The sequence below is a fragment of the Mastigoproctus giganteus genome, chromosome 2, assembly GCF_048544385.1.
Source record: "Mastigoproctus giganteus isolate SK-2022 chromosome 2, ASM4854438v1, whole genome shotgun sequence".
Taxonomy (NCBI): Eukaryota; Metazoa; Arthropoda; class Arachnida; order Uropygi; family Thelyphonidae; genus Mastigoproctus; species Mastigoproctus giganteus.
Genome location: NC_143576.1, coordinates 234340397 through 234362772, shown reverse-complemented (window position 1 = coordinate 234362772; position 22376 = coordinate 234340397). Strand labels below are relative to the sequence as shown.

Below are 22376 nucleotides of genomic sequence, written 5' to 3'. Positions count from 1 at the left end.
CCAATAGAAATAGACATAAGCCAAAGATAGGCATTATATAGATATGTGATATAGACATAAGCCAAAGATAGGTATTATATAGACATGTGATATACATAGCCAAAAGAAAATTATTATATAGACATGTGATATACATAGCCAAAAGAAAATTATTATATAGACATGTGATATAGACATAAGCCAAAGATAGGTATTATAAAGACATGTGATATAGACATAAGCCAAAGATAGGTATTATAAAGACATGTGATACAGACATAAGCCAAAGATATTTTATAGACATGTGATATAGACATAAGCCAAAATATAGGTACTGGGACACAATCCAATAGAAACAGACATAATCCAAAGATAGGTATTATATAGACAGGTGATATAGATATAGGTGATAGAGATATAGAAATAGAATTAGGACACAATCAGATAGAAATGGACATAAGCCTAAAATAGGATTATGTTAGGATTATTATTATTATAGCATTATTATACAGACATGCGATATTGACACAAGCCTAAAAATAGGCATTATACAGAAATGCGATATATACATAAGCCAAAATATAAGATATTAGGATGCAATCCAATAGAAATAGACATAAGCCAAAGACAGGCATTATATAGACATGTGATATAGACATAAGCCAAAGATAGGTATTATATATACATGTTGATATACATAGTCAAAAGAAAGTTATTATATAGACATGTGATATAAACATAAGCTAAAATATAGGTGTTAGGCTGGAATCCAATAGAAATGGACATTAGCCAAAAGATAGGTATTATATAGACATGTAATATAGATATAAGCCAGAAGATTGGTATTATACAGATATAAGCCAAAAGATAGGTATTAGAACCAAATCCTCTCCGAATAATAGAATCGAAATAATCTGACTTTAAGGATTTAGTTGACGAATAAGGACAGCTATTTATCATTGTTACTGATATATAAATTGGCCTCGAGATGGCGCATTCATACAGATTCCATTTTATAAAAATTGATAAGGAAGCCATAGTGAATTGTAAGTTACTTATTTTTAACTTTTTCGCTGTTATTTTCTTTTATATCTAGAAGTTTCAGTGATATATACTTAGCTTCCGGTCTCCATCTATATTTATAGCAGTGCATAAATTCTAGCAAGCATTCTGTTCCTTCAAGATGGTCACAGTATCTTCATTTTGAACTGGGAACATTTCCCTATTATCTACAGCCTTATTTTTTTCAGTCTCATTTATTCAGTCTTCTAATTCATCGCAAGCTTTAACTTAGGGAACCCTGTCCGAATAATTCATCGCGAATAGTTTATGCCACTATTTTTTCATAGTGGACGATTATTCAAGTGGTCTGTCCTTTATGTTTCGTCGTAGAAGATTTATAACCGAAATACTTAAATTTATCATCCACCATCGGCCATTGTTTGTACTTGGGATGTTTACATTTGTCTCCATTTAAGTTTCTTCATCTTTGACTCAACGTTTTGGTAAAATTCCAAAAATTTATCCACGGTGGAATTATTAATTGTTTGAGTTTTCTAAAAAAACATTTCGTGTGGTTAGATTCGTTTCCTGTTGGCCACAAACACGAACAATGGTGCGATTTCGATAATTAAGAGCCCCCTTGCCCATCAAGGTACGCATTAGGTTCAATCAGCATTGGGGAAAGTTCATTCGTTGTTTTTACCCCCAAGTTCCAATAGTTTTTCTTAATTGCTTAACGGGATTCAAGGTCCTTGAAAATGAAAAGATTTTCTTCGATTTTGTAGATTCCAATTCACAGTTAGAAAGGTATATTTTTAGTTTTCTTCTCCCTGCAGTAGAATTTGAAGTAATTTTAAATTTGTATGCAGTTTCTCGGATGCAAAAACGAAGGATTTGAAGAGTTGCTATAGCGACAGATAGGCACAGGATACAATACTCTTTCTTTCTTCCTTTTCATCCGTAATCCTTATGCAGAATAAATTGTCTCACATTTCCGTGATAGGAAAAATGACGGAATTTATTTTCGATCCAAAATATCCCTTAGTACGATGGAACAAATTGCTTAGTTCTTACAAATCATACTCTGAGAATCTTTAAGAAATGAGAAATCCGTAAGAAATATGTTTTGGAAGGAAGTTTCGATAAGTGCACGGGCCCACACATGCAAGCTGGATCAATAGCAACGACGTAAGACTCGATTGCCGACTGCTCTTGCAAGGTTAAAAATAGACGCATGGAAACATTATGCCTTGTGGGCTTCCCACGCCAGATGGCGTTTCTTTAAGAAAGACAATACACGTAGCAGAGTTAGAAGTATATTCGAAGAAGATTTCACGCGATAATAATCATAGATTAATTAAAAGTACTTCATTACAATAACGGGAACATCAGAATGGAATGTGCTAATCTGGAAACAAAAAGGTCATCAGCATGGATTGGGCTCTCCTGTACGTTTTATGTTCGGTCCTAAGAACTTAAACTTGCGACTTGTTATGCTTTCATTAAGATCGCTTGGGAAACCTAAAGTCCATGTATTTCTTGTATGCTTCCAGAGCTGGTCCAGTATCCAAAAAACGTTTCTTGACCTCATTTCAGATGTATGTACGTAGTCCATGACATTGCTGTACTATCAAAGGGGACGGACCCGAACTACATGCTTCCTAGGAACTCATCTGTGACATTCTACTCAGAAGAGCCCTTTTAACACGACGCTATTTTGGTTTCTGGGTCTCCTGAAGATTTTTTTAAAAATTCTAAAGTTGTTGACGTTGTATTAGGGTTTTAGCAGCACCATCGACTAAGACTATATTGATATATATATATGTCTCTAAGTTGTGTGTGTTCTGTGGTCAATTTGCTGTTTGCTGGAAGAAAACCTACGATTTCCGGGAGAAAAAATCATCCTAAACTTCCTTGAGACCAAATAATTCAATCACTTTGTAAGGAATGCCCATAAAAATTCCTCACGTCATTGAACTCAGTTTTTTTCCACTGAATGGGACGATGGATGATTCTTCCAACTGCACTACCCGTGAGGGCTCTAATTATATCGAATTTACATATCAAATTAAAATCTTAAAGAGACTTAAAAGATAAGTTAAAACTTTAAGGCTTAAAATTCGTTGTCAAATTGAAAGAAATATCTTTCCGGTAAATGTCCCATTTCCACCAATAATAAATATTAAAATAAATTCTAGTAGCCCCACCGCCTTGGGCCCCAAATTCCTCACTCCTGTACTGGATATGGGTGATGGTAATGTTTCTTCCCAAAGATCTATAAATAAATTATATAAATGTTTATCTGGAACATACTCTATCTGAGAACAGCAAATCCTTAGATAAAAAAGTAAGGATTCAAGAAAGGCTTCACCAGAGAGCCCGATTCTATCTTAAAAACGCTTCTCAGTGATCATGATCAATCCTGGTAAAAAGTTACCTCGATAAATTTTCAGTTGAACTGTGGCAAGTCTGAAATGGACTTGGGCAGGACACATTGCTCGAAGACAATGGTAGATGGACTAAGAAAATAACGGTACCCAAGAGGAGCTAAAAGAAAACCTGAAAGACAACAACGGAGATGGATGGATGAAATTCAAGAGTTCATGGGTAGTAAATAGATGGCCATTGCACAAACAGAAGGAACTGGAAAGTTTCTGGAGAGGCCTTGTTTCTGCAGTGGATTGAAAACTCTGATGATGATGTTGTGAGAAGACGTTAGCTGGTCCACATGGATTCTAACTGATTTAGGAAAACATGGTATTTACATATCTAAACATAAATATAAACTATCCTCTCAGAAGTTTCGGATACCAGAATGATTTGATTTCTTAAAAGCAAGCATGCACTTTATACATATTAAAATACAAGTCTGAAAATTCATATTTTGTATATTTGATATCGTTCCTGTCTCCTTCTGGCTATTTTCCTCCATTTCGGATAATGTGGAGTCTCTCCAGTATTCATAGTGAATTGATGAAAGCTTGAAATAAGAATCTCGTGTTGTTGGCTTCGTTTTATCATTCCATTTATGGTTCGAAGTAGGCAGATATTTGTGATTTAGTTTTCTTTTATTCCTCCAAGGCGAAAAATGTCTAAGAGAGGATAAATAAGCAAGAAAAAAAAAGGAAGATAAACCTCTTCCTTCTATCGTTTCGCTACTGAAAGCCAATATTGTTTTACTTTGAAGAAAGCGAATACCTTTCTTCTTCTTCTTATAAACTCCAAAAATCTGCATGAAGAGTTGAAAAGCAAATCATATCAGAGAATGTCACGTGCGTTACCATGACTACAGAATTCTGTTTATAGCCTTGCAGAAAGTGATCTAGAAGTCTCGTAGTGGAGCAGTATCTCCTCTTCACTGAGCATGATAAAAGGATAACAGGAAGAGAAGCATGGGGATAAATTCTACTCAGGGATAAAATGTGTTTTCTCTTTTTTGGGTGGGCCTGGATAACGAAAATATGAGCAGGGATTTTCAGCGAATTCCTTCGCAATAAACAGTTATATCCCAAATGAGATGAACTGGTCGAAAAGAACCCTTGGTATCTCCCTCATTGATTTATTAATCTCTCCCAGGGTCTTACTTCATTTAGATCCCCCTCCCCAAGATATCCAGCTACCAATCTTTACAATCGGAACAGTCTAAGCGTTCTTCACGTGGACCCCATCAGCACCCTTCATTAATCTGGTAGTCCTTCTTTGAATCCTAAGAGAGTTCAAAGAAGGACTACCAGATTAATGATTAATTATATAGAGAGGACTCTCTGTGTCTTCCTAGCCACCTCAGAAGACACACAGTGTCCTCTGAGAAATTGACGATTTGTCAACAAGCTATAACAACTGTCCTTGCACGTTCTCTTCAATGTCATTATGGAACTCGCCATATTGATCAACCATGAAGTATGTACATTTATGATTACTGTCTGTCTCCTGTTTTTCAAACATCCAATTAGCTAAAGAAGAATCTTACCAGTAACCATAATTTTCTCTTGTTTATATAGTAGCCTTTGATGGGCAACCAACTGTTTTATAAGGTTGCTTGATCCAGATGGGTCAGGCAACATTTTATCTTCCTCGACCCAAATGGCCATCTATTATGGAAATCATCCCTGTTTAGATGGTCCTGTATCCTTAACCACAGACTACATGATCTTTCTAATTACTGAAATCAAACTCAGTGGCCTATATACTCAGCTTCCCTTTGGCGCCTTTTCTGTGGATTGGGGAGAGATTAACGCTTCTTCCCAATCCAGGATGATCGTTCCGGAGTCTAATAATGACCTCATTATCATTCCCAATAGGATGTTAACTCACATATGATTTTTAACTCACTTGATTTACAGAAGTCAGACTCCTTTTCACTGTTACTCCAAGATTCGAGCGGTCTTTCAAGCATCATGGATTAAGACCATATTGCTCTGTGTATACCATATCTGTAAATTGCGTGTATTCTGAGGTCGATTTTCTGTTTGCTGGACGAAAAACTCGAATTTTCGGGAGAAAAACCATGCTATCCTCATCTGAGACCCACTACCTCAGCCAGTTTCGAAAATGGCCCATAAAAATTCCTCCTGATTCGAACTCAGCTATGCTATCAACTGCGCAATCCACGAGGGTGACCCTGTGGACGTCGTCTGATGCTATAAAATAAATTGACGCATTTTCTTCAAAGACATAGTTAAATGCCGAATTGTTTATTTGATTTCATAAAAGAATCCAAAAGCGGATTCAATCAGGACCCGGTCCCAGGAGAGGGGAGGAGGAGGATATCCTGCCCGCGTTATTTGACAAACAGAGATTCACTTTCGATAGTCTGCTAGATAACAAACTGTACAGTTTTCTAACCGTAGTTTGCCTGTGAAGAACACAGATTTTGTGCAGGGCTCGATGTGGATTCTCCTTCCAGAGAGTGTTTTTCGCATGGAGAAACTTTCCATCATGTAAAAGACAATGAGGTAGGCCAGAAAAAGTGCGAAAACACTAGACAGAGGCAGTGAGTGGAAGTAGTAGTAGGAGAAAAGAGAAAAACACAAAGGAACATTCCGGGACTTAGCATTGCAAATCTTTAACTGCGGGACCAAACGAACGGTTTTCTGACACGCGTTCACTGAGGTCGAAAGGGGCAAAAATGCATGGGAACGCTTTGAATATCATCACCATACATGAATCTCTAAAAAAAAGGGGGATGATTAGAATTTCAACAAAGAGAAACACGCCAGAAACAAAGATGACATATTTTACAAGGACGGTGCAGTACACTTTTAGGGTGTGAATCTCATTAGATTCAAAGGTAAAGTTGGAGTTTATTTGCCAACTCCAGCAGAAGCCAACCTTTGGAATATTTGGTAAGTTACAGGGTATTCGAACAAAGAAAAATTCACAACACGGAAGCAGGAAAATGCAGAGAGAGAGAGAGAAAGATGGACTGAGTGCACGATGGAAAAAAGAGGGTGGGGGGCCACTGCTTGTCGCTGCCTTTAATGCCCATGACATGGAAGGTTCGGCGTGCATCTTTGTGAAAGAGTCGCATTACGAAAGTTAAACAGCATTCGGCCTTGTTGATAACTGTGGTCATGTGACTTTAAGTCGCTGCTGCATTCAAGAGGCGTGGGTTGAGCAGAAATTTGCATAAATATTCGCAACTGTTCCTGGATGCGCAGAAGGAAGCGAAAAATGGACGCACGAAGGAAAGTACGATGGAAAAAATGAAGTTTCAGAAACGTGTAAATATATCGATGGGATTCGTCTATGGGAATGTGTTTTTATTCGTAGAAGTTGTAAATCTTATCGACCAGGTTCTGGGATTGATCATTTTAAATCCGATGGATGAAAATATTTGTTTTACAAGTAACGGTTAAATTTATGGAATTTTCTAATAAACCATCACTAATTATACGCCATCTTGAAATTAGGGTTAACCAAAATATGATTGTTTTGAAAGCTGGAGATTGAGAGAGATGAACAGGGATTCGTGTACCATGCAAGGAGGTGATCCCAGATGGTTTAAAGAACTATTTCAGTCTTTCTAAAATAAAGGCTCCATTTCAAGATCAATCCCTTTTTTTTTTGTCAATCTCTAACTATTAATGCACTTCATGCTATCTTTCCCTCTACTTCTCCAACAGGGCCGACCCAGTGGCAAAATGCAACTGGGGCGAGTGTTTGTACTGCGCCCTCTGTTACTCTTTATAAAGTATCTTTTGTGGTATAACACCGATAAAGGAAATGAGTTCGTAAACGTATTTTGCCAAATGTCCACGCTGTCGGGTAGTGGCGAGTTTTCGGGGGGCGCTGGACCATTTGATACCAGAGAGGCATGCAGGTCATCTGGAAATTGTCTCCGACCAGGCGCATTGCAGTATAATGTGAATGGGTTCTTTCAGTAGGACAATACGTTAATGTCCACAAGACCACCGGATGTCAGTCCAATTGAGCAACTGTGAGATGAGGTGGAACATGTTTTTTTCCAGCAGAAATCGCAACCATCCAATTTGTTACAACTGTGGGAAACAATCGAAACAGGGACCCTGGTCCTTGTTTCAATTGCTTCCATAGCACGCCATCGACGTCTTGTTGAGTCCATGCCACAATGACTTCAGGCTGTTTTGAGTGGGAGGACATGTTCGCTATTCGGTAAGTGTGCCTAATAAAGTTGGCACTGAGTGTAGTTCAAACGTGTTTATTTCAATTTCTCATCTCTTTCTCTCTCTCTCTTTTCTTTTTCTCTCTCCCCCATCTTCTTCTTTCTATCTCTCCCTTTGTTTTTTCTTTCTTTTCGCTTTCTCTCTATCTCTGCTCACCTCTCTTCCTCTCTATCTCTCTCATCTCTTTCTCTTTTGCTCTATCGCTCCTCTTTTCTCTCTCCTTATTTCTCTTATTTCTCCTTCGCTCTTTCTCTTTTCTTTTTCTCTTTCTTTGCTTTTCTTTCTTTTCACTTTCTCTCTCTCTCTCTCTCTCTCTCTCTCTCTCTCTCAATTCTCTTCCTCTCTATCTCTCTTTCTCTCTTTGTTTCTCTCTATCACCTTCTCCTTTTTCTCTCTTTATTTCTCTTCTTTGTTCGCTCTTTCTCAATCTTTCTCTTTACTGTTTCTTTCTTCCTCATCGTCACTTTTCTGTCTTTCTTTCTCTCTTTTCCCTCTTTTCAGATCTTTCTGTTCTGTTTCTCTGTCTGTCTATATATCTCTCTCTTTTTTTCTTTTTTTCTCCCTCTATCTTTCCTGTTTCTCACTCTTTTTTTCGCTGTTTTTTTATTTCTTTCTTGTACTTTTTCGCTCTTCTAGTTCTTTCTTTTCTCTTTCTCTCTCTCTCTCTCTCTCTCTCTCTCTCTCTCTCTCTCTCTGTCAACCTCGCTCCTCTTTTTCTTCTCTTTATTTATCTTCTTCCTCTTTCGCTCTTTCTCATTTCACTCTGCTTCGTTCTCTGTTTTCTTTTCTACTTTTCCGGTTTTTATCTTCTGTTTCTCTTTTCTCTCTCTCTCTCTCTCTCTCTCTCTCTCTCTCAGTTTTGCTCTCTCTTTCTCGTTTTTCTCTTCCTCTCAATCTACCTCTCCCCTTCTTTTCTCCGTTTTCATTTTCTCTCTCTTAGTCTCTCTCGTACTTTTTCTCTATCTCTTCTGTCTCTCTCTCTCTCCCCTTTTTTCTTCTTCCTTTAGCTCTCTCTCTTTTGCTCTGTCTCTCTGTAAACCTCGCTTCTCTTTATTCTCTCTTTATTTATTTTCTTCCTCTTTCGCTGTTTCTGTTTTCACTCTGTCTTTTGTTCTCTGTTTTCCTCTCTCTCTCTCTCTCAGTTTTGCTCTCTCTTTCTCGTTTTTCTCTTCCTCTCAATCTACTTCTCCCCCACTTTTCTCTGTTCACACTTTCTCTCTCTTAATCTCTCTAGTATTTTTTTTCTATCTCTTCTCTCTTTCTTTTTTCTCTTCCTGACTTTCTCCTTTCTCTCTGTCCCCTCTCTTTCTCCTCTCTCTCCCTGTCTTTTCTCTCTTTCTTTCCCCTTTCTTTCTCTCCACCTCTTTCTTCTCTCTCTCTCTCTCTCTCTCTCTCTCTCTGTTTTCTATTCGTTTGTTAGGAACAATGTAGTTGTACAATCTGTCTCTCACCGCTGTTATCCTCTCCGGAACAATACCAAAACGCGTCCGTCCACGTTCACCCCCGTAAAGCGGACCGACGCTCGTTGGTCACCGAAAGCGAACGGAGGCGATGTCGCGATGTGACGGAAGATACATTCGTAGTGACAAAGGGGTTACTCGTAATTAGCCGGCCCTGTTTTTGTTTATTCGAAGGTGCGGACGAGAGTCCACCGGTATTTAACGAGTCCCTTCTGGATTAGTGTCAGCGATTAATCATGGCCCGGCAAAGTTTGAGCATTAATCAAAAGAGCGCGCGATCATAAATCATAGAAATCAAAATCATGTAGTGATTGGGGGAACAAAATACGTATTAGACATAAAGCGGCTACAAAGGGAAGCTTTAATGAATCACCGGAGAGAGAGAGAGAGAGAGAGCGAAAGATTAATGGACTGTAAATATTTACATTCGACACGAGCTGTTCGAAGCCCCGATTTAAGGAGGCGCATTTAAGAAAAGAACTTCCAATAGAGGCGCTGCTCCTGCAAAACTATAGATAATCTATAGAAATTTGGCAAAAAAGAAAACCCATTCGCCTCGCAGGAGTGATTTATCGTTTGTAGGAGCACCGTGACAGTGGCTCCTTCTAATTAAACCTTCGTGGAACCAAATAGGTGTGAGGAAGTCACGTGGCCCGTGCAGTTCATTATTTCCTTCTTCCACACAAAACACCGCGTAATCTTTTCGACTCTTCTTTCTCTCTTTGAGCATTATCTTTTTCTCTCTCTCTCTCTCTACCGTCTTCGTGGATGAACGAAGCGTCCCGTACGTGCAACGCGGCGATGTTTATCGATAATATTCGAACCTTGGCACGACGTCACTGGGCAGTGGTGACATCACGTGACTTTGAACTCTTCCACGTGGTATTTTTGCGCGGGCACACTGCTGACAGCCCAAACTTCGTGGTCTAGCCCCTAGACCAGGCTGTTCCAAAATGTGGTCCTCGAACACAGATTAGGGAAAAAATATGATCCTTCCAGCGAACCTTTTATATTTAGGACTGAACATAAGACAGATGGAGCCATATGGATGGTTGCTGTTGTTGTTGTAATACAGTTTTAGGAGAATCAGCAACTAAGCCATATGGTGGATGAAAAAATCCGAGTTTCCGGGAGGAAAAACCACGCTGTCCTTGCCTGAAGCCAACTAATCTGGGTTCGAGTCATCGACGGAACTCGAACTCAGGTCTTTTCCACACGATGTGCAGAGGACGGCGATCCTACCAACTGTTCTATCCAAGACGACCGTATACAGTAGATGGATTACAAGGGATGTTTCAACTGAAGGATACGTTTGTTCGTCTAGCTTCACCTGAAACTCAATTTTCCAGGACGCTACTGTTGAGGAAGTTTTATATGGAGCATCCTCACCACACCGCGCCGATTTGGCTATATACAACTTTTTTCTGTTCCAAACGATCAAAACTTTGCTCAAAGAACACATTTCCTTCTTTTTTAGAGGAAATGCAGCAGCACATCGAGGGAGTTAAGTTATAGAGGAGAGCCAGAAGGGAGAAGGTCAGGACTGCTTGATGTATGGACAAAATCTTCCCAACCGGAATGCAGTGGCCAATTGTATGTTCAAATGGCAGCTGCATTGTCTAAAAACACTTGATTCATGGATATAGTGCACATAGGGGTATTGTTATGGGTTTCCTGTGGTTTACCACAAATCCGTATTTAGTACTCTGTGATGCTGCACAATGTTGCAAAGCCAGTTGATGTGGACAGTGTGGGTTGTGTGAGTAGTGTGTTGTTTGACTGGCTTCTTCGTTACTGAGAGGCTCGATCACCAGGAAGGAGCTTTCCAGAATCCATCCACTAGCACGAGAAGCTGGGCTAGAGAATTGAAAGATATCTGACAGGCCGTCCACACTGCTGTAGGAGGGAGAATGGAAAGGGGCCAAGGAAAGAGCAGAGAAGAGACAGTAAAGTGGAAGATAGGGAAGAAAGTGTGGATGGCAGAGTACAAGGTATCACCCCAGATTTGCAAAAAGAGTGCTAGGCGCAGTTGGGAGAGTCCTGAAGGAGGACTGTGGGCAGAGAGAAGGGAATAGATAAAGTTCAAATTAAAGAATAAGAGATCGCCACAATGGCTATCTGTCACCCCACCACGGAAAAAGGATTCCCGGTCAGCCAGAAGAGGTAGAAGAACGTTCTCGCAGCAACTTCTCTCGATTAGGTTGGATGCACAGCTAGGGAACAGATGTTGGAAAGCATTCCGCTTAACAAAACGGTTGGGCTAGCAGGTGAGCCGGAGGCTTGTAGTCCTACGTTGATGGAAGAGTCAACATCAGCAAAAGTCTTCAGTACCGAATTGTTCCTGGAGACAGAAATCCCGCCCACAGGAGGATACTGGGCAAGCCAAAGAGCTAACGCTCTAATCCCACGTTGGTGTGTACTCCAATGTCAGCAGAAAAGAACCTGGAGAAACATCCAGGGACAATGAGTCGCACCCAGGGAAAAGGTCCTGGGCCTGCAAATGGTGATGTGATGGGAGATAGACTCACAGATGCAGTGAAATAGAATCCAACTAGTCGAGCCATGCATACCAGACCGCTCAGTTGCTGACGAATATCTTTGGGCTTAATCCCTTTGATGAATATAAATCGCATAACTACGCTCCTTATTCATTTTAATAATATTCAAGTAAGGTAACCATTTTGTTATAATCATCTTATATGAGCAAAAATGCCCAATCCTGTAGATAATATGAATTTATTAAAGCAACTTTTACTATAATCCTTACTTTCCAAACAGCCCTTATATTTCGGACATGAGTTGTAACAAAAAATAAATCGTCCGTGTATAAATAGAATTGAAAATTAGTTCATCTTTTGTAAAAGCTGCTCTACAAACCTATAGTTAAATAAATAATGGTTTCTAGGAAGACCAAGTCAGTCATTCACTTCCCACGTTCCTATTAATCAAGAAATAATTAATTAAATCGAGTAGAGGAGCTCTTATTAGAAATCTCTTATCATATCATGTGGTATTGTTGGCTTGCTGCATTAAGAAGAGCTTTGAGGGGAAGGATCAGGGATAGGGAAGTACAATTCAAGGATGCGGCGTCTGTATTCCCTCTCACAAGCAAACTTATTAAGGTCAGCATCCAAATACTGGGCACATGAAAGTAGTTAAAAAGGTAGGAACCTATCGGATAGGTGAAGACGGCTGAGATGTGTGCACAGAGTTGGAGTTGCTATGAGGGAAGTCTGAGGGATTGTCCGAGAGCACAAGTCCCAGAATGATGGTGCCGAAATCTTGTCAACGATTATTTTGTCAGTTGTTGTAAAACGTTTCACCCTAATCAGCGTGCTGAACCTATGAATTTGTATTAAACTGATCATTTGAGTTGTCCCCAACTGTGGAGGAAGTTTATGTTTGTTCATAGCCCATTTTAAGAGCCAAACTCAGCAGAAAAAAGTGGCCTAATAGTTTTAGGGGCAGCAGATGCCCATACCTCTGCATAACATAAAGTATCATGCCTGGACTCAACAAGTGGGGAGATAAGCGCTGTATTGGCTAGTTTGATCATTTCAAACTTACTCTGAAATAATAAAATATTGCTAAGCATCATGGAGTCAGCAGATTTCTAAAAATGCGTGTGTCTTTGCATAATAGACTCAAGGAAGTTTGAGAGTCAGAACTTCTTAAATCCTCGTCCTATATTCGGCCTGTGTAGCTGGGTCAGTAGCACTTTCTTTACCGGATGAAAATATATTGGGCTAGTAATTGTCTAAACATTTGTAAAACCGATAAACCGACCTTTGGAACACACACACACGACCGGTTTCACTATCATTTCTCTCTCTCTTTCTTACTTTCTGCCATTCTTTCTTCAGAGATGGCAAACAATCCCTGCCATCTCTCTTTTCTCTTTCTTTCTATCATTTCTCGTTCACTTTGTAATCCATTAACCTTTTTCCTTTTGTCTAATGATTTTTTGGCTCTCTCTCCTTCCCTACAACACTCGTCTTTTCTGTTACTCGCAAATAATCATCGCTTTCATATGTTTTTTTTCCCAGCCATACAGTCATCTGACATCGGCATCCGCCCAATAGCAGTCTTTGTATCCGATCCCGAACTCCTTTTCTCTTACTGTCCATAACAGACGTTTCTCCTCAACTACCATCACCCTTAATAACCTCTCAAATTTTTCACGTGGGTTTTAAATCACACCAGAAGTGCTTCGGTCCATGAGAAGACGCTGTTGCGAGTGTGCGTTGCGTGTGCATACCCCATTTATTCTCCGTATTTCTCGTTGCATAGATGACCGCGGAATAACACATGCCCGCCGTATAATCAGCCTTATTTTCTTCTCACGCCACCCTTACTTGATTGCAGGAAACAAAGTGTACGTCTTTCTCGGCCATTGTGAATTATTATCGAATCCGGGCGTGACCCTTTACCACATACAGGGGTAGGAGAGATTAAAGGAGGTGTGCGAGGGCAGCCGGCGTATTTATACCCCGAAGAGAGAGAGAGAAGAAAAAAAACCCTATTCGAACTTTTCAAGGTGTAATGAGATGAAGAAAACATGTCATGATGTTAATAGGAATTTCAGGAATGTGGAATGGCTGGAAGGGTTTGTGTAGCGGAGTTAAATTGCAATTTTTTTTCTTTTTTTTTTTCCCGAAAATACGATAGTCATATTTCATTTTAACCTTGTCACTATGTCAGCTAAAATAAAAGAAGAAAAAGAAAAAAAATGCTTCTCGTGTTTTTCGTTGGATGTCGTTGAAAGTGGCTACGATATCCACACCTGACAACTGCAATGTGATTACTCTAGAAAAATGACTTAGGCAAACATAAGAAATAATCCCATGTCACTGGTCGAAGTTTGCGCCCGCTGGAATATGTAATATATGGCCTCACTAGCTCGTGTTCTTTTCGCCAGTTTTCTCTTTAACGAAAAAAAATTATCGTGTTATAAGACGAAGGGAAAAAAAAATTACAGCGAATCCTCTGATTTAATCTAGCGATACCCATCAGTCGCCACCTGGCGAGATGAACGACCAACGCAATTACTTGGATTTTGTATAAACAATGATCTGCACTCTGATCTCACTGAATAAAAAAACGAATGATAGTAGAACAGCTACTTCTTAATAAACAATCAACTCGCAGCTAGCACAGCAATTATAGAAAAGGTTTGAGTTCGAACTAGGATAGACTGAAGGAATTTTTACGAGCCTCTTAACACCGTGAGTGAGTTAGTAAGCCTCTAGCGCAAGTTGCACGCTTTTATCCCCTTCAGGGAATCCTGGTTGAAACAGGTAACCTACCAGTAGCATACACACAATTTACAGGCATAATATAACGATGCCTTTTGACCATAGTTGCCTTGTTGCAAAATCTAAACGGAGAAAACAAACCCATCATATATATCTGTTTTTAATCTACTCAATTGCGCTGCTGCATTATTCCAAATTAATACAAGTTTATAAACAGATTTCGTAGAAAAGAAGATTAACGTTTCAGATTAATATTCTGCGATCCTTCTTCATGTCCGTGATATGTATAGTAAGCCTCTAACGCATTTTCCCCCTTCTAGGAATCCTGGAGAATCTTTTTAATCAAGTGAAACAGGTAATCCATTCGTAGCATACACATAATTTACAGGCATAATATAACGAAGCCTTTTGACCTTAGTTGTCTTGTTGCAAAATCTAAACGGAGAAAACAAACCCATCATATATATATGTTTTTATTCTGCTCAGTTTCGCTGTTGCATTACTCCATGTTAATACAAGTTAATAAACAGATTTCGTAGAATAGAAGATTAACGTTTCGGATTAATATTCTACGATCCTTCTTCATGTCCGTGATATGGATAGTAAGCCTCTACCGATAGTTGCGCGCATTTTCCCCTTCTAGGAATCCTGGTGAATCCTTTAAATCAGGGGAAACAGCTAACTCACCAGTAGCATACACACAATTTACTGGCATGATATATCGAAGCCTTTTGACCTTAGTTTCCTTGTTGCAAAATCTAAACGGAGAAAACAAACCCATCATATATATATATATATTTATTATTATTATTTTTTCTGCTCAGTTACGCTGTTGCGTTATTCTAAGTTAATACAAGTTAACAAACAAGTTTCGGATAATAGATCAACGTTTCGGACTAATATACTACGACCCTTCTTCATGTCATGATATGTATAGTAAACCTTTATCGATAGTTGCACGCATTTTTCCCCTTCTAGAATTCCTGTGGGTTTGAATGAGGTGAAACAGGCAAAACCCACCCGTAACATATAATTAATTTACAGGCATAATATAACGAAGCCTTTTGACCTTAGTTGCCTAGATGCAAAATCTAAAAGGAGAAACAATCCCATCATATATATATATATATTTTTTTTCTTCTCAGTTGTGCTGTTTCGTTACTACAAGTGAGTACGAGTTAATAAACAGATTTCTGAGAATAGAAGATCAACGTTTCGGATTAATATTCTATGATCCTTCTTCAAATAGTAATCCGCCAAGTTTCATGTAGTTTCAATAACGTGTTTTTTTAAGTACAGGTCCTGAAGCCAACAAAGTTGGGTGAATGAGGAAAAATGGACAAAATCATGCACCGTGCAGCCGTCCAATTGGGAAAAATGGGACTAATCCCAAAGGCAATTCATGAGGATATGGTTACAACATTGGGGAAGGATATTCCTTCCTGTTCCATGGTTAAGAAGTGTGTAGTAGAATTTAAACGAGGGAGGGACAGCCTGGAATATGACCAAGCTGAACCGTCCCTCACTCCAGAGATTGTTGACATTGTGAATGATCTTTTGATGAGTGATCAATGAGTGATAGTTCAGTACATTACCAGCGTCTTGGGAATCTTCTCTGAAGGTGCACCAATAACAGCTGACGTTCTCGCTATGAAAAAGGTGTTAGTACGATTGGCCCAAATTCGTTTTCAAGTTCAAGTGAACGATTGCATCACTCCCAAGCAGATCCAGCAAATTTCCTTGCAAGGTTTGTGACCATGGATGAGACGTGGGTCCATCACTTTCAGCCAGAGACAAAGAAGAAGTCCAAACAGTTGAAGTAGTTGATTAGCGCAGCTTTAAAATCATGGGTCATCCTCCATATTCACCATATCTAGCACCATCGGACTTTCACCTGTTTCCTAATTTGAAAAAATACCTGGCTGGCATCCATTTCCCCACCTACAGTGACGTCATTGCTGCAGTGGATGCATTCCTGGAGACCTAAGAGAAAAATTTATTCGCAGCTGGAATAAACCCATTGGCGCATCGGTGGCAAAAATTTATTGACTCCAAAGAGGATTATGTTACTACATCCCTTAAACCCTTCGTACTCAGGCCACTAACTTTTCAAACCTCCCTCGTACACTACATTGCCAAAAGTAACCGAATAAATCGCGAGAGGATTTGTAGTGGTCAATACAATGTGGCTACCTTTTTAGGCGCATTACATATACCCATAATGCGCCTGTTGTCTTCATCATGTACATCCGTTCGTCAGTCTGCATGTAATAATTCAATTCCTAATGGACGATTTTCATAAAATTTTATATTCGGGCCTTTTTAAATGATTTGTAGAGCCATTCTAAATTTTATTAAAATTGGACCAATAGAAATCCGGCAATAATAAATATTATTATTTTTATCCATCCTCCGTAATAACTCAATTGTCAAGTGGATAGAATTCAAGAAAATTTTATATTGGGGTCTTTCAGAAAGATCTGTAGACTTATTCCAAATTTAATTAAAATTGGCCAAATACAAATCCAACAAATCTTATTTCTTTGTCCGTCCGTCCACATGTAATAATCCGACTACCAGTGGATGAAATTTTCATAAAATTTCATATTTCACTTTGATTGAAAAATTTGTAGACCCTTCCCAAATTCAATAAAATCAGAGCAATATAAATACAGCAAAGTTTGCAGCGGATGCGCAGAAACGAAAATTTCTCGGTCGTGGCTTTTTCAAAATTTTCTTTTATAAATTAACTTGCTAACGTCCCTGAAATGTAAGGCACTTCATACATAAACTTAATATTTTTTAAAATTTTTATTCTTCTTTCTACTTCTACAATAACGTATACTGAAGAAGACTGGAACAACTTCCTCGTAACGTTTGCAGTTGCGTACAAGGGTTTCCATCAAATCCACTTAATTTTATGTAACGAGCGAGATACGCTTTATTTTCTCTTTTTCACAAAGGGCAAAGGCAACTGAAGCTTACGCCCCTTGTACCCTGTTCCCCACACCATCAGTTTATTTCAAAAATACTCATTTGTGATAATGTCTTACCACTAGGTAGAGCCACCAGAGAAGCAATAGTTGGAAATCTTTTATCAGCAAGCGAGAAGGGACACAAAGCCACATAATTAATAGTTCCATGGATAATAATTCGCGCCATTCCCCCTTCCCTCCACTTTGACCGAATGGGAGTTGCAATTACGTTGATGTGTTTACTTTAGGTTCTGTTAAATCACGTGTTATCCTTCTAAAGATTAACTGCACCAAACTTGCACCTGAACTCCATCCACTAAAGCCCATGTAATGATAACGTCATGAAATTGATAGTTGGGCAATTCGATGATTTCCATCTTCAAACAAATCGCTAATTTCATTCTCCTACATTCCACCAGCCGATCAAATTTCGAATGTCATTCAATATCCTTAGGATAAGGAGCTTTGAATGTTTTGAGAGACTGCGATTTCATCAAATAGGAGGATGGTATTACCAGCTGAAGGCGAAGATCTTTCATCAGTACACCACTTTCAAATACACTGCTCGACAAAATTAAAGGAACAAAATGTTTCGCATTAATATTTTATTGTGAGCAGAAGGCGAATGTTTGATATAATAGACATTCTGACATGTAAATTCCGAGTATCCAATAGATATTGATCTACCACCTGACAGAAGTGCACATTATGCAAATTACTGATGCCAATAAAAACACGGGTTGCGACCGCATCACTTTATTCCTGTTTTTTGGCTTGTATAGTGGAATAGCCACATCTGCAGGATGACAACTCATCCTGGACTCATCGTCCTTTAGATGATTCTTTGAGATGGCTGGCGGTTAGAAGACTTGAAGCCAAGCAGTCGCAGGCGGGGGTGGTACATTGGCTCAATGTGTAATGCAATGTTGTTTCGGCACTATGGAAGCAGTTTCCAAACATTTCAAACCGGACTGTGTTCAGAACGCTTAATTCAAGTGGACTCTACACAAGAAAGCCAGTGGTTTGTATCAACTTAACCCCAAACCACCTCAAAGCTCGTCGAAACTGGTGCCATGACTTGGAGCCCTGACAAATGGGTACAGTTCTCTTTTCTGATGTGTCCCGTTCCAGCCTACAAACAGATTCTAGACATTATTTCATCTGGAGACAACGCGGAATGCGGTACCATCCCTCCAACGTCAGAGATTCCGGGAGGAAAAAATCATGCCACCCTCACCAGAGATCGACTAACTCCACCACGTTGCGAAAAAGACATAAAAATTCTTCACGTCATCAACGGGACTCGAACTGAGTTGTTGTTCCACCCAGTGTGGGGAGGACAGCGATTGAACTGTGCCATCCACGAGAGCTATGGGTAAAGGTACCTAATATAGTGACTACTCAATGTATATACTAGAGTTTTTTTTGGTATTTTCAATTTTAATTATTTTATTTAAATAAAAACTTCAGTACACTTCAATTTCGCATTGCATTCCAATTAAAATCAATGACGATGGGTTTTTAGAACGCATAGGAGAACTGATGGAGCTAAACCATGGTGGAATAGATTTAATCCTTTTGTAGGGAGTTAACAAGAGTATTAAAATTTCATAAATACTAAGCAGAATTTAGCGTATTTTAATGCGAGGCTTGAAGCCAACTTATGGCTTATTTAAAAGGATCTTAATACCCTTCCAATCAGCTTTTCGATAATCAAATCATGGAAGTTGATGTTCTAATAAAATTTTAAATGAGTTCAATCTTAAAGAGTAACCAAATACGATTCACTGATGAAGTATGACATTTAAAAATACCTCATCAATAATAGAATTAAGTTTATTTGGGAATTTATAAGGTTGCCTGAGCAGTTACAGTCAATAAACATAAACTGGCCATAATGAAACTTGAACTGGTGCAAGATCTTATCTTAACTGTCTGAATCTTCTATGGATTTCTCCTTCTTCAAATACCTCCATTGAACTTCATAAACTTTCCCAACCGTCGTACCCAAGCATTAAATGCTTCTTACAAGAACGCCTGCCTTTCAGATCTTTCTTCAGACGTGGAAACAGGAAGAAATCGCACGGGGCTAAGTCCGTTTAATAAGGGGTATGTGGCAGAATACGCTTGGTTCATATCTTTAACTGTTTCGGGTGCATTATTTAAAAAAAAAACTTTAAATTTAACAACCATTCATTTTTAAATAAATTGTTAAAAATATATTTCTTTAAAATAAGTAATATTTTTCTTTTTGTCTTTCCAGGCTATGGTAATATCGCTCCAAGAACCGAATGGGGAAAGGTCGCTACTATCTTCTACGCCATTATAGGCATCCCCTTGATGCTCCTTTACCTCACCAATATAGGCGACATCTTGGCCAAGTCCTTCCGTTACGTCTACGGGCGAATGTGCTCATGTGCTCCCAACGATCACTACAAACGCAGGCGACACGCCGAAAACTATCGAGTTCATCACATCGTGGCGCACAATTCCACCAACCGAGCAAACTCTATCGACCCACCCCTCGGCGAGAAACTCCAGGTGCCGACGGAGGACGAAGTACGGATCGAGACCGCTCCCGACGACGTCCACGATGATAGCGATTACGAGAAACCCCGCGTGTCTGTGCCTATTACTCTCTGTCTGGTGATATTGGTGGGGTACATCTCTGGAGGGGCCGTCTTGTTTTCTCTCTGGGAGGGATGGGGTTTTTTGGACGGATCCTACTTCTGTTTCGTCACATTGAGTACCATCGGATTCGGTGACCTGGTTCCGGGCGATTCTGTGGTGAGCGACAGTGGCTCGCAGGAGAAGCTGGTTATGTGTTCATTGTACCTCCTTTTCGGCATGGCCCTCATTGCGATGTGTTTCAATTTGATGCAGGAGGAGGTGATCCACAAGGTGCGCAACTGTGGTCGGCGAATAGGCATCATAAAGGATCAGGAGGAAGACGACGACATGGGGTGACCTGAGACGCCGGAGGAACACAACCACTCCTCCGACTGCGCGACCTTCATCACTACTACCGCCCGAATCTGTTTCCACCTGCCGAGAGCGGTGGTCACTACTTTGTGTTCGTCTTCAGCTTACGACGTCGGCAAGAGATTGAGGATTACTGTGTGTTTTGTGATGTTAGTCAACCCTACAGGATTACCCTAACCTTTATTTCAATGTCAGTCGGAGCAATGGAGGTGCCAAAATTGTGGATTCAATCACTTCGAATACCATAGTTTAACGAACAGCATTTCTGTTCTCTACCATCAAAGTACATCAGTGGTCCTCTTTGTTTTTCAAAATACCGTTTTTAGAAGACAAGTTCCGTTGGATGATGGAATGTGTAGTTCAACCAATAGGTGACTGTACGAAGTCTTTAAAGAAGAAGGAACTCCCTACCAATTGTTTGTGTGTGTATGTGTGTGTGTCGATGGAAGGTGATGCTAATATCAAAGCTGACTCTTCTCTCTTTCTATCTCTATCTCTCTCTACAAAGATGCGGGTTTCTTTAAATCACCATGTCCAATTCAAAAGCCATGTGTGCTAGTCACTTTAGTAGAATGTTACAATTTCGTTGATTCTGAAAAAGACAGAGGAAAAGAGAACCAATATGGTAAAAACATAGACCTGTTTTTAATATTACTGAAAGCACTCAAGTAGCCGACAACACTTCATACTCCTTGAGAAAAGAGAGGGAAAAAGAAAATAAATAAAAAACCCAAGCGACATATTTGTCACAGTTTTCACAATCTTTATGCTTGACATTGGCGATAATTCACAGTGGTAGGCTACAGGTGCTACCATCTACCTTGGCATGTGAAGAAGTATTAGGATATGGATAAATCAATAAAGGTTTACATAGTTACTATGATGGTTGAGATCTCAGTTTTCTACAAAATAAATAACGATAAGTTTGTTTCTTTACTTCTTCTTTCTTTTCTTGTCTTTTTTTAATGCGCTTCTTAATTAAAGGTAGTCTTTGATCACATTACACAACCCACAAAGTCCCATAAAAAATGCATCAGCCAATTACTTCTGTTTGTGGACTGAAAAGATGAAATAACTGAATTCTATATAAAGAACTGCAAGCAGAATTGCATAGTCGAAATTGAACTAGGTGGAGCCACCATCTGGAGTACTGATAGGACAATCTAGCTATCGCGTTCACTGACAACGCACCACACCTTTATTAGGTAGTTAAGTAGACTAGGGGCAGCTCCCTGGGGAAGGTTTCGCAAGCGATATCGGACTTGTTGCTACTGGCGTGGTGCCAGCTGCTACAGATACCCACCCATCCAGAGCACAGTCGGTGTCTTGATGTCATTGTCAACAAGGAAACTGAATTTACGCGCAAAATCCCAGATGGAGTTCCTCCTAATAAATTTATATTTAATCCCCCATCTATTTAATATTAATGTAAACCTCCATTTGCTGACCATATCCATCGGAACAATGAGTGAACAAAGCGAAACCCCAATGAGACATTCATTCATTCTCAGACAAATAATGCATAAAACACTGATCTATTGTAAAGTTCCTTCATATGTTAATCCTTTGTGAAATCTTCAACCATCACCAACACGAAGCGTAAGGATATTTTGGAGCTTTCTTATATGATAATTTCGATTTCACCTTGTCATCTCCTTGTTAGATATTAGTTGGTATAATCTGGAACCAATAATCTTTAAAGAGTGCATTGTTGACTAATGATTTTTTCAATGATAAAAATTAGGAAATATCTCAATTTTCTGTTCGGGGAATATTATAACATGAAGGTTATTTTGAGTAATTATGTATGCTGATATTTGGGATTCAATAATTATTCTTCCAACAGAATATATATATATATTCATCTGCACGACAATCGATACAATTAAAGTATACTTTTAAACATTTCTTTCCTGATATAACCATTGCCATACGTCCTAAACTAGTTTCTAGATATGCCCTCATGGGTATCACAGTGGATAGAAAAGACGTGAGTTTGAATCCCATCGATGGTATGAGCAATTTTTAATGGCCTTTTCCACAACGTGGCCGAGTTAATCGGTCTCAGGAGAGAGACCA

The 22376-nt window shown here is 39.3% G+C and overlaps 1 protein-coding gene across 1 annotated transcript in view; it reads left to right on the top strand.

Annotated features, from left to right (window-relative positions):
- LOC150090255 (TWiK family of potassium channels protein 7-like) overlaps positions 1–20456 on the top strand; it is a 277804-nt gene extending 257348 nt beyond the window's left edge. Inside the window, exon 2 of the mRNA XM_090389784.1 lies at positions 19579–20456. Within this exon, the coding sequence (XP_090245910.1) occupies positions 19579–20282 (704 nt within the window). The 3' untranslated portion in view covers positions 20283–20456. The remainder of the gene's footprint in view (positions 1–19578) is intronic.
- Positions 20457–22376: the final 1920 nt, after the last annotated feature.